The following is a 13,651-nucleotide window of genomic DNA, read 5'->3' as shown; positions in this document are numbered from 1 at the left end:
TTAACACTAATCTATCAAATCAGCCTGTCCACAACCTCACTCATGTATATTGATATATACACTTTGACAAATCCAATCAGTAGTCGGAGTAGAATCATAATTGGAAGACAGTTGAAAAGCATAGGCGCATCGGCATATAAGTGATATTCTAGACAGATTTTCAATCCACTGTATGAGCTACTTAGTTCATAGAACTGCGGTTAGTACAATGCCTTCTGAAAGTATTCACATCACTTTTTCCAAATTTTGTTGTGTTACAGCCTGAATTAAAAATTTATTAAATTAAGATTTTTGGGTCAATGGTCTACACACAATACCCCATAATGTCAAAGCGGAGTTATGTTTTTCAATATTTTTTACAAATGAAAAAGTGAAATGTCTTGAGTCAATAAGTATTCAATCCCTTTGTTATTGCAAGCCTAAATAAGTTCAGGAGTAAACATTGGGACTCACTCTGTGTGCAATAATACTGTTTAACATGATTTTTTAATGACAACCTCATCTTTGTACCCCACACATATAATCATCTGTAAGGTCCCGCTGTCGAGCAGTGAATTTCAAACACAGATTCAACCACAAAGACCAGGGAGGTTTTCCAATGCTCTGCAAAGACTGGCCCCTATTGGCAGATTGGTTGAAAAAAGCAGACACTGAATATCCCTTTGAGCATGGTGCTGTAATTAATTAGTTAGAGTTTTTACTTAATTTAAATCAGCTTGAAAATGGCTGTCTAGCAGTGATCAACAACCAACTTGACAGAGCTTGAGGAGTTTAAAAAAGAATAATCTGCAAATATTATACAATCAAAGTGTGCAAAGCTCTAGGAGATTTACCCCAAAAGGCTCAGCTGTAATCGCTACCAAAGGTGATTCTAACATGACTCAGGGGGTTGAATCCTCTGTGGAGATGGGAGATGGGAATCAAATGAAGATATCTTACAGTTTAATTTTCATTCATTAAAAAAAGACAATTCAATACATTTTAATACCAATTTGTAACACAACAAAATGTGGAAAAAGTCAATGGGTATGAATACTGTATATGTTTGGTTCAGATTTTGTCAAGTCTGGACAGGCCTTGATTTCAACATCCACAGACTTCAGGTCCGATCCGGCTTACCTTTGACCCCAACATAGACAGTGCCTTCTATACAGTGCCTTCAGAAAGTATTCATACCCCTTGAGTTATTTCACATTTGGTTGTGTTACAGCCTGAATCTACACAATGACAAAGTGAAAACATGTTTTTAGAAATTTCTGGAAATTATTTGAAAATGAAATACAGAAATATCTCATTTAGATAAGCATTCAAACCCAATACTTTGCAGAAGCACCAGAGGCAGTGATTACCTCGATTACCACGACACCGGTGCCCCCGCACATAGACTCTGTATCATTACCCACTGTATATAGCCCTGCTATTGTTATTTACTGCTGCTCTTTAATTATTTGTTCTTCTTATCTCTTACTTTTTGGGGGGTATTTTCTTAAAACTGCATTGGTGGTTAAGGGCTTGTAAATCACCATTTCACTGTAAGGTTGTATTTGGCACACATGACAAATATAATTTGATTTGATTACAGCTGTGAGTCTATCCGGGTAAGTCTCTAAGAGCTTTCCACACCTGGATTGTGCAATATTTGCACATTCTTCTTTTCAAAAGTCTTCAAGCTCTGTCAAATTGGTTGTTGATTATTGCTAGACAACCTTTTCAAATCTTGCCATAGATTTTCAAGTAGATTTAAGTCAAAATGGTAACTCTGCCACTCAGGAACATTCACTGTCTTCTTGGTAAGAAACTCCAGTGTAGATTTGACCTTGTGTTTTAGGTTATGATCCTGCTGAAAGGTGCATTCATCTCTCAGTGTCTGTTGGAAAGAAGACTGAACCAGGTTTTCCTCTAGGAATTTGCCTGTGCTTAGCTCCATTCCATTTCTTTTTCATCCTGAAAAACTCCTCAGTCCTTAACGATGACAAATATAACCATAACATGATGCAGCCACCACTATGCTTGGAAATATGGAGAGTGGTACTCAGTAATGTGTTGATTGGATTTGCCCCAAACAAAACACTTGGCATTTAGGACAAAAAGTTAATTGCTTTGTCACATTTTTTGCAGTATTACTTTAGTGCCCTGTTGAAAACAGGATGCATATTTTTAAATTTTTCTATTCTGTACAGGCTTCATTCTTTTCACTCTGTCAATTAGGTTAGTATTGTGGAGCAACTACAATATTGTTGATCATCCTCAATTTTGTCCTATCACAGATATTGTACTCTATATCTGTTTTTGAGTCATCATTGGCCTCATGCTGAAATCCCTGAGTGGTTTCCTTCCTCTCCGGCAACTGAGTTATAAAGGAGACCTATATCTTTGGAGTGACTGGGTGTATTAATACACCAAAGTGTAATTAATAACTTCACCATGCTCAAAGTGATGTTCAATGTCTGCTTTTAATTTTTTTTGTCATCTAGCAATAGGTGCCCTTCTTTGCATGGCATTGGAAAACCTCCCTGGTCATTGTGGTTGAATCTGTGTTTGAAATCCACTACTTGACTGAGGGACCTTACAGGTAATTGTATGTGTGAGGTAAAGAGGTGAGGTACAGTGCATTTGGAAAGTATTCAGACCCCTCCCTTTTTCCACATTTTGTTACGTTACAGCCTTATTCTAAAATGGATTTAATACAAAATGTTATTCATCAATCTACACACAATACCCCATAATGACAAAGCGAAAACAGGTTTTTAGAATTTTTTGCAAATGAATAAAAAAACACAAAAACACAAAGACATGAGGGGGAACAGAGAAATAAATACATGCAGTGTGATTGTGGAACGTAAACCAGGTGTGCAGGGAACAAGACAAAACAAATGGATCAATGAAACATGGCCAAACGGAAGCCACTCCTCAGTTAAAGGCACATGACAGCCGCAGATGTTAATGCAGGTGTAGCGAAATGCTTGTGTTTCTAGCTTCAACAGTGCAGTAATATCTGACAAGTAATACCTAAAAATGTCACAACAAATACCTAATACACACAAATCTAAGTAGGGGAATGGTATTAAGAATATATAAATATCCAGGGCCTCCCGGGTGGCGCAGTGGTTAAGGGCGCTGTACTGCAGCGCCAGCTGTGCCATCAGAGTCCCTGGGTTCGCACCCAGGCTCTGTCGTAACCGGCCGTGACCGGGAGGTCCGTGGGGCGACGCACAATTGGCCTAGCGTCGTCCGGGTTAGGGAGGGATTGGTCGGTAGGGATCTCCTTGTCTCATCGCGCACCAGCGACTCCTGTGGCGGGCCGGGCGCAGTGCGCGCTAGCCAAGGTTGCCAGGTGCACGGTGTAGCCTCCGACACATTGGTGCGGCTGGCTTCCGGGTTGGATGCCTGCTGTGTTAAGAAGCAGTACGGCTGGTTGGGTTGTGTATCGGAGGACGCATGACATTCAGCCTTCGTCTCTCCCGAGCCCGTACGGGAGTTGTAGCAATGAGACAAGATAGTAGCAACTACAACAATTGGATACCACGAAATTGGGGAGAAAAGGGGGTAAAAAATAATAATAAAAAAAAAAGAATATATAAATATATGGACGGGCAATGTCAGAGCGCCATAGACTGAGATACAGTAGATAGAATACAGCATATACATACTGATTGAGATGAGTAATGCAAGATATGTAAATATTATTAAAGAGACATTATTTAAAGTGACTAGTGTTCCATTTATTAAAGTGGCCAATGACTTCAAGTGTGTGTATGCCTCTCTGTGCCTCTCTGTGCTAGTGATGATGCTAGTATTTAACAGTCTGATGGCCTTGAGATAGAAGCTGTTTTTCAGTCTCTCGGTCCCAGCTTTGATGCACCTGTACTGACCTCGAGGTCGGAATGATGGCAAGGTGAACAGGCAGTGGCTTGGGTGGTTGTTGTCCTTGATGATCTTTCTGGTCTCCCTATTGCATGGGTGCTGTAGGTGTCCTGGAGAGCAGGAAGTTTGCCCCCGGTGATGCATTGTGCTACCCTCTGGAGAGCCCTGCGAGAGCCCTGCGGTTGTGGGCGGTGCAGTTGCCGTACAAGGTGGTTATACAGCCGACAGGATGCTCTCAATTGTGCATCTGTAAAAGTTTGTGAAGGTTTTATGTGACAAGCAAAATTTACTCAACCTCTATGTGGGTGGACCATTTAAGTTTGTTGGTGATGTGTATGCCGAGGAACTTAAAACTTTCCACCTTCTCCACTGGTGTCCTGTCGATGTGGATCGGGGGGTGTTTCCTGAAGTCCACGATCATCTTTTTTGTTTTGTTGACGTTGAGTGAGAGGTTATTTTCCTGACACCACACTCCCAGGGCCATCACCTCCTCCCCGTAAGCTGTCTCGTCGTTGTTGGTAATCAAGCCTACTACTGTTGTGTCATCTGCAAACTCAACTATTTAGTTGGAGGAATGCATGTCCATGCAGTCATGGGTGAACACGGTCTACAGGAGGGGGCTGAGCAGGCACCCTTGCGGGGCCTCAGTGTTGAGGATCAGCGAAGTGGAGGTGTTGTTTCCTACCTTCACCACCTGGGGACGGCCAATCAGGAAGTCCAGGACCTAATTGCACAGGGCAGGGTTCAGACACAAGGCCTCAAGCTTAATGATGAGCTTGGAGAGTACTATGGTGTTGAATGCTGAGCTGTTGTCAAATTAACAGCATTCTTACACAGGTATTCCTCTTGTCCAGATCGGATAGTGCAGTGTGCAGTGTGACAGCGATTGCATTGTCTGTGGACCTATTAGGTCAGTAAGAAAATTGGAGTGGGTCTAGGGTGACAGGTAAGGTGAAGGTGATCTGATCCTTGACTAGTCTCTCAAAGCACTTCATGATGACAGAAGGCGATAGTCATTTAGTTCAGTTACCTTTGCATTCTTGGGAACATGGACAATGGTGGCCATCTTGAAGCATGTGGGGACAGCACACTGGGATAGGGAGAGATTAAATATGTCTGTAAACACACCAAACAGCTGGTCTGCGCATGCTCTGAGGATGCGGCTAGGGGTGCCGTCTGGGCCGGCAGCCTTGAGAGGGTTAACACGTTTAAATGTCTTACTCACGTCGGCCACGGAGAAGGAGAGCCCACAGTCCTTTGTAGCACAGTGGCACTGTGTTATCCTCAAAGCAGGCAAAGAACGCGTTTAGCTGTATGGGAGCAAGGCGTCGGTGCCAGCGACGTAGCTGGTTTTCCTTTTGTAGACCCTGCCACATACGTCTCATGTCTGAGCCATTGAATTGCGACTCCACTTTGTCTCTTTACTGACGTTTCGCCTGTTTGATTTCCTTGCGGAGGGAATGACCACTCTGTTTGTATTCTGCCATATTCCCAGTCCCCTTGACATGGTTAAATGCGGTGGTTCACGCTTTCAGTTTAGCGCGAATGCTGCCATCTATCCATCAATTTCTGGTTAAGATAGGTTTTAATAGTCACAGTAGGTAGAACATATCCTATGCACTGCTTGATAAACTCAGTAAACGTCTCGGTGTATACATCAATATTATTCTCCGAAGCTACCCGGAAAATATCCCAGTCCGAGTGATCAAAACAACATTGAAGCATGGATTCCAATTGGTCAGACCAGTGGTGAATAATCGTTACTTCCTGTTAAAGTTTCTGCCTGTAGGAAGGGAGGAGCAAAATGGAGTCGTGGTCAGATTTGCCGAAAAGAGGGCGGGGGAGGGCCTTGTATGGAGTAGCAATGGTCGAGTGTTTTTCCAGCGCGAGTGCTACAATCAATATGCTGATAGAATTTAGGAAGCCTTTTACTCAAATCTGCTTTGTTAAAATCCCCTGCTACAATAAATGCAGCCTTAGGATATATGTTAAATGCAGCCTTAGGATATATGTTTTCCAGTTTGCATAAAGTCCAGTGAAGTTCCTTGAGGGCCGTTGTGGTATCAGCTTGAGGGGGTATATACATTTGACGTTAATATCTCGTATCTCACTCCGCTATATTAGGTTTCTAACTCTCTTCTTTAGTTTGTACAGGAAGTGTAGTGTCCACAGAAAGTCTTGGTGTCACTAGTACCTCGCGTCATTTACGGACCTTCTAATATAATAAAATCGAATATTCTTCAGTTTAGTTTGGTACTGCAGATACCCGGTGTCGTCACAGACCCACTACTGCTACCTAGGTGGCTCTACACCCAATTCCTACCTTCCATTTGCATAGAATACTTGGTTACCTTTAAAACATTTTTCTCTACAAAAAATTCTAAAGACAGGTCACCGGGTAAGAATGCCCTGCTAAGGAATTTAAAATCAACACCCAAACTACACAAAAGCAATCAAATATTTCTGAATGTAGCCCAAGCGTCAATTCCCCAAATGCGTGAATAAAGATTTACTGACCTCGTCTCGTAGACTGGGAAAAGCAATGTAGTTTGGATCTCGTCACCACCTCTGTCGTGCACCAGTTCACCCACTGGCCTGAATTAAACCCTCAATTCAGGTGTCAGGTCTTTACCTTACGGATCCTGGATCCGTCCGTGCACGGTTCTCAGCAGTTCCTTGGGACGACAGAGGCAGATTTTGAGATCCGGCTGTACTCCTGTATCTGTACTCCTGTTCATTTACCAATTCAATTAGGTTACCCTCAGTCTGTTATATCAGGATTTGTAAGATACTGATAGAAATGAAAACAGACAGAGGCCCAGTCTACCAAAGTTAAATGTTTATTCACGGGAATGTTCTGAAGTCAAGAATACAAATTAATTCATTTTATACTGACTTCTCACGCCCACACATACACACAAACATACGCACACACATACACACACACACGTACACACAAACATACGCATACACATGTCCTGCTACGCACACACTGTCTGTCTCACTTCCCAGCCGACAGAGATAGTGACTTTGTCCTTGAGACGTACTCCCGTTCTCTCCCAAGTCTCTAGTCAGGTCGGCACCAAGCTCAGACAGTCTGTGTTTAGAATACCATAAAGGCATATTGTTTTACCCTAATTCTGACTAGGACTACACATTTATTGATTATGATTTTATACATTCTAATCAATTCCATACAATTATATGTTTCAGGGCGGAATATTCTAATCATTCAATTAACAGACAATTTTCATCTATCACTGTGCTAATGGCTAAATTTGAAGAGTACTTTGTACCAAGCCAGAACGTCACGTTTGAGAGATACAAGTTTTTCTCTCATGATCAGAATCAGGGAGTCATTTTGACCAGTATTTGAGCTGAGCTGAACACACTGAGCAAAACGTGTGAATTTGAAAATCTGAAAGACTCACTAGTGAAAGACAGGATAGTCTGTGACATACTTGATAATGGACTCAAGGAGAGATTGCTGTGTGAGCAAGATTTAACTTTGGATAAAGCAGTGAATATGTGTCGGGCAGCTGAAACCACCAGAGCACAAACTAAAGAGCTGTGCAGGGATGAGACATCAGTGCATGCAATAAAAAGAGAGGAGCACCACACACAACGCCTTACAAAACAAAAACAAGCAAAAGAGAGAAATCAAAATACTACATGTGGAAAATATGGATTTATACACAAGCCAAAAACATGCCTGGCATATAGCAAATCATGTAACAACTGTGGGAAAAATAATAATTTCTCAAAATGCTGCAAAGCTGAGGCTACAAAGAAAAAGGTTCACACAGTCGAGGATGTTGAAGAATTCTTTGTTGATTCTGTGGAAATATGCAATGCAGTAAAATCTGAATGGATTGTGCCATTGACTGTGAATTAAACTATAATACCATTCAAGCTTGATACTGGAGCACAGGTAAACCTGTTGTCGCTGGATGACTACAAAACACTGAAGGTGAATGAAACTATAATACTATTCAAGCTTGATACTGGAGCACAGGTAAACCTGTTATCGCTGGATGACTCCAAAACACTGAAAGCGAAGAGCAAAATACACCCGGTGAAAATTAAGGTTACTGGTTATACTGGGGAGAACGTACCAGTCAAAGGGAGCTGCATAGTAACTTTACAGCACAAAGGAAAACAGTTCAGAGCACAGCTGTTGGTTGTGGAAAAGAGGTTACAGCCTATTCTAGGAATCAATGCATGTGAAAAGCTCAATTTGTTGAAAAGAGTGTATGTAGTGACGTCACAGACTGAAAATGACCAAGAATCGCTACTGGCTGAGTATGAGGATGTGTTTGAGGGTCTTGGATGTTTAACAGGAGAACACAAAATATGTACTGATGACAAAATTACTCCAGTTGTGCATGCATTGCAGGAAAAAGCTCAAAGAGGAACTGGGAACCATGGAAAAGATGGACGTCATCACAATAATGGATGAACCTACAGACTGGGTAAGTTCACTGGTTATCGTGGTGAAAAAGGACAGCGGTCTCAGGAAATGTCTAGACCCGAGAGATCTCAACGAAGCAATCAAGAGAGAGCATTTCAAGTTGCCAACCAGAGCAGAGATAATGTCGCAGTTTGCTGGAGTGAAGTGGGTCAGTAAGCTTGATGCCTCATCATGATTCTGCCAAATGAAGTTAGATGATGCAAGCTCAGGGCTATGCACATTCAACACACCTGAGGGCAGGTACATATTTCTTCGTCTACCATATGGGATTCTCTCAGCGCCAGAGGTCTACCATAAGACAATCCACATGATCTTCGAGCACATTCCAGGAGTGGAGACAATGATGGATGACATCATCGTCTGGGGGTCCACAAAAGAAGAACATGATGTGAGAGTGAGACAAGTGCTGGACCTGACACGGAAAGTAAACCTAAAACTAAACAAGGACAAATGCGAGTTTGGTGTGAAAACACTTACCTTCGTAGGAGACGTACTTTCAGAGGACGGAGTCAAACCAGACCCGAGGAAAACATCAGCCATCAACAACATGTAGCGCCCGAAGAACAAGGACGATGAGAGACGCTTAATGGGTATGATCATCTACCATGCAAAGTTCATACCTCAACTGTCAGCACAGTCCGCTCCACTCAGATGTCTTCTGGAACAGAAAAAGGAATGGGAATGGTCACATGAACAGGAAAACTGCTTCAAAAACCTAAAGAAGACAATCACAGAAGGGCCAGTGCTCAGGTTCTATGATCCAGAGAAAAGCACAAGGATTTCTGCAGACGTGTCACAGTTTGGCCTGGGAGCAGTTCTTCTGCAACAGCATGACGACACACTGTCGCTTATGCATCCAGAGCCTTGACAGGCGCAGAGACAACGTATGCACAAATAGAGAAAGAACTACTGGCGAGCACATACATTTGCAAAAGTTTTCACCAATACATCTACGGACGAAACTTCGAAGTAGAAACCGACCACAAACCTGTGGTGTCAATCATGTCTAAGCCACTGAATGATTGTCCAATGAGAATCCAGAGAATGTTGATCAGACTGCAAAAGTATGATGTGAAGATGATCTATACCCCGGGAAAGTTCATGTTCGCCGCCGACACTCTTTCTCGAGCAGTCGACAAGAAGGAGAGCTTCGACACACAGAAAAACACAGAAATTCAGACCTACATCGACATGATCGTAGCATCACTTCCTGTGTCTTCTGAGAGAATGGAGCAGATCAAAAGAGAGACCACAGCTGTCCAAACAATGACAGAGTTGAAAGAAACAACAGAAAAACAATTGTCCATACAAGGATTACTGGATGTGCAGAGCCGAGCTCACCGTTGTGGATGACATAGTGTTCAAAGGCAACAAGATTGTCATTCCCATGACACTATGCACAGAAATGCTACAGAAAATACATGAGGGCCTCTTGGGTGAGGAAAAATGCAAACGACGAGCACGAGAAGTAATGTACTGGCCAAGAATGAACCAGGAAATCAGCCAGACCACTGCTTCATGTGAACTGTGTTTGACCTACAGGCCAAAGCAGCAAGCACAGCCACTAATGCCTCATCCAGTAACCAACAGACCCTACTACAAAGTTGGAGTTGACCTTTTTGACTGCAGTGGCAAAAGTCACATTGTTGTTACCGACTACTGCTCAAACTACCCTGAAGTAGCAACACTGCCAACTACCTCCAGCAAAGCTGCAATCACCTACCTGAAATCAGTCTTTGCAAGACATGGGGTTGTGTCTGAACTGTACTCGGACAATGGCCGCAGTTCTCAAGTTCCGAATTCCGATTCCGACGCCTCCAGCCCCAACTACCCAAGGTCCAATGGCTTAGCAGAGAGTTCACTCAAAATTGTCAAAGGTCTGATGAAAAAGGCACACGATGGAAAGGAGGATTTCCTAAGAAATCTGATGATCTACCGCAGCGCACCGCTGCAGAACGGACATTCACCTGCACAAATGTTGATGGGACGTCGCATCAGAACCAACCTAACCATCCATGAGGACTTGCTAACACCCAGAGGTGCTCACAAAGTCAAACTCGTGAAGGAAAAACAGAAAGACAAACAAAAACAGCGACACGACAAAAGTTCAAGACACTTACCTGAACTGAAACCTGGAAATCGTGTACGACTCCGATACATCACTACAGGAACCTGGAGGCAGCAAGGGTGTGCAGAGACAAGTTGCACCGCAATCCTATGAGATGCAAACGGAGCATGGATCACAACTGAGACAAAACAGAGTGGATCTAAGGCTTCAGCCATTCACTCAAGTGACTGAAGATCATCAGGAGGATACTGCTGAAGCGTCAAATGCCTTCAGAAATGGACAATTCAGTCAGAACACCCTGACTGACAATGAACGCTGTCCAACTATTTCAGGAAGCACTTTAGTGATCACAGGCTTCTCTCATATTTTTAAGTGGGAGAACTTGCACAATTGGAGCTGACTAAATACTTTTTTGCCCCACTGTATATGTTCATTACAAATAGTTAAACCTACACCCCGGTTTGTCATTATATAAGGAACAAACTGGCCTTTTCTTAGCAAGATAACAACAAATTGATTGTCTTTCAACCTGCCCTAAATAATGTCATAGACTTTCTGTTGGTTATAGATTCAGTCAACACCATAAAACCCACATTGGACTGACTGTAATGGGAGGTACTGTAAACAGACAACAGATGAGTTACAGTACCTGAGAGATGAGACAAACTGAGAGCTTGTTGCTTGGAAACGGTTTGCCTCAGAGTGCACAGGATGTGCCCCAATGTTAGAGATTCAACACCTAACCTAATAAAAGGTGGTGGTGTTATTTGACTGGCCTCAGTTGTGGGGTTGTGTGTCAGACCGGGTGAACAGGACACACAGACAGTCCAACTGTCTCTTTCTTTGTCAATGGTAAGATATGTTAAAATAGTATTACAGTATGATCAAATAAGGATATTTGATTTATTGGTGCTGTATCTGGTGTGTTGTTGACTGTGTGGTTGACTGATTCATATTGTCGTATTTTCTCTAGGCTCTCCATAGCCTGGAATACACGCCTGTTCACTACTGTTTCTGCTCCAATTGAGAAGGACTTGGAATCAACATTAAGAATTGCAGGTCCAACAAGCATTACTTCAGAAACAAGCACAAAACCCCAAATGCTGAACTACCTGTTTCAGTGAAGGTATGCATGGACGGAATCATTGAGGTGAAACAATAGTGTAACGGAGCACATTTCAGTTGGTATTTCAGTCTCGGCTCTCCGCCCCACAGATGGAGAACCACACATTCAGCATGGACCTTCTCAAGCTAGAGGGGGTTAAAGTCATCCACCAGTCCACCTACCCTGCCTTCATACTCCTCCTTATCATCTACATCTTCACAATGGTGGCCAACATCGGCCTCACAGTGCTAATCTGCATGGAAAGGAGCCTGCACCACCCCATGTACATCCTCCTTTGCAACATGTCTTTCAACGATGCTCTCAGTATCACCACCATCATACCTCGAGTGCTGTTCGACATTTTAACACCTAGATCAGAGAGATATATTACCTACAATGAGTGTTTCACCCAAGCATTTTTGGGTCACTGGTTTGGTTCAAACTTTCATACGATACTGATGATCATGGCTTTTGACAGGTATTTGGCCATCTGCAACCCTCTGCGATACGCCACCATCATGAACAACAAAATGCTGGTGAAGCTGTGTGTGTTTGCCTGGGTGGTGTCCCTTGTCTTTGTGGCTGTCCTCCTGGGCCTCACCCTCCGCTTGTCACGCTGCAGGTCGGAAATCATCAACCCTTGGTGTGACAATGCCTCATTATTCAAGCTCTCCTGTGAGAGTGTGCTTATAAATAACATTTATGGACTATTTTTCACCACTATCTTCTTCATCGCCTCCATGGGGAGTGTGGCTCTGACATACATTAGAATCACCATGGTGTGTGTGAGGAGTAAGAGCAAGTCGCTAAACAGCAAAGCTCTGCACACCTGTTTCACACACCTGGCTGTATACCTCATTATGCTGATGACAGGTTTCATCATTGTCTTTCTTCATCGCTACCCTGAGTGGTCAGACCACAGGAAACTTGCATCAATTATGTTTTATGTGGTTCCTCCTGCACTGAACCCCATTATCTATGGGCTGCAGTCCAAAGACATTCGCAAACTAGCTGTAAATATCTCCCATTGCAAGAAAGTTTCACCATGACTTTAACACACATTATATTGTTCACATATGTACAAACATGTATACATTCAATTGTATGCCAAGAGGAGAGAAACATTTACATTATTACTCATAATTTGTCATTTTCATCCTCAACCTTGGTGGTTGTCAAGCACCAGTGTGGTTTACTGAGGCTAAGGGTGAATAGGAGGAACTGTTCCCTTCGTGTCCTTGACACCAAGTAGGTGAGCTCATACAGGTGTCTTGGGTTTCATATTGACAGCAGGCTGTGTTGGTGCACCATGTGCAGGACATGTGCTGACGCATCCAACAGTGCCTGTACTTCCTCTATCGACTCAGGGTTTATGGAGTAAACAAGAACATAATGCTTCTCCTCTATAGAACCACCATTGGAGTCGATCCTACGCTACAGCATTTTTACTTGGTTTGGCTTCCTGAAAGTGCAGCTCAAAGCCCAAATCCTGAGACTGACCTAGACAGCAGGGAAGCTCATATAGGCATGACATATATCTGGCTAGCAGGCTTTAATAATGTAGAACTGCCAACAAGTGACAACCTTTCCATGGCATAACATTTTTTGTGTGTGTGGGGAGGGGGGTGTATGATGATGTATTCTATGTAGTATGATTATGTATTCTATGTAGAAGCAGCAGCACTTTTTAATTGTCCACAACAAAGTATATATCCTCTCATAATCTCCCCCTCCTCAACCCCACATCTTTACAGAAATATATATACAGTGTATGTATATTCGATGTCAGTATAGCAATAATTGAATGTAATATATGAATTATAGCATATAATGTATCTTTTTATATTCAAATAAAGGGTTTTTCCAAAATCTGAATTAGTTATTTATTCTATCCCAGCATTGTCAGTATTTAGGTTGAGCTGCCCTCTGCCGTTGACTATTGAACAATGCAGAAGTATTCAGGGGTGTTCTGTGAATCATTTAGTCCCCCATCATCTAATCTTTTCAAATAAACACATGTCAAATATGGGTGTACATGTGAAAGCCACATTGGTAGTAATTTCCGGACCGAATCTTGCATGGGATAGCTAGCTGGCTCCTCGATGAATGTTGACACATCACACACATGATCATTGTGTAAAGC

At 42.7% G+C, this 13,651-nt stretch overlaps 1 protein-coding gene across 1 annotated transcript; it reads left to right on the top strand.

The window, feature by feature from the left end:
• Positions 1 to 11,618: 11,618 nt before the first annotated feature.
• LOC110534893 (olfactory receptor 8G17-like) lies at positions 11,619 to 12,557 on the top strand. The gene has a single exon (XM_036989344.2). It carries the CDS (start codon positions 11,619 to 11,621, stop codon positions 12,555 to 12,557), a length of 939 nt encoding a protein of 312 aa, XP_036845239.2.
• The last annotated feature ends 1,094 nt before the right edge of the window (positions 12,558 to 13,651 follow it).

The sequence above is a fragment of the Oncorhynchus mykiss genome, chromosome 10, assembly GCF_057628025.1.
Source record: "Oncorhynchus mykiss isolate SJ-2025 chromosome 10, ASM5762802v1, whole genome shotgun sequence".
Lineage (NCBI taxonomy): Eukaryota > Metazoa > Chordata > Actinopteri > Salmoniformes > Salmonidae > Oncorhynchus > Oncorhynchus mykiss.
Note: the sequence above shows the minus strand (reverse complement) of the source record. Positions and strands in the feature narration are given on the sequence as shown.

Coding starts and splice junctions, on each gene's coding strand:
- LOC110534893 (XM_036989344.2), top strand. CDS start 11,619: ATGGAGAACCACACATTCAGCATGGACCTTCTCAAGCTAGAGGGGGTT.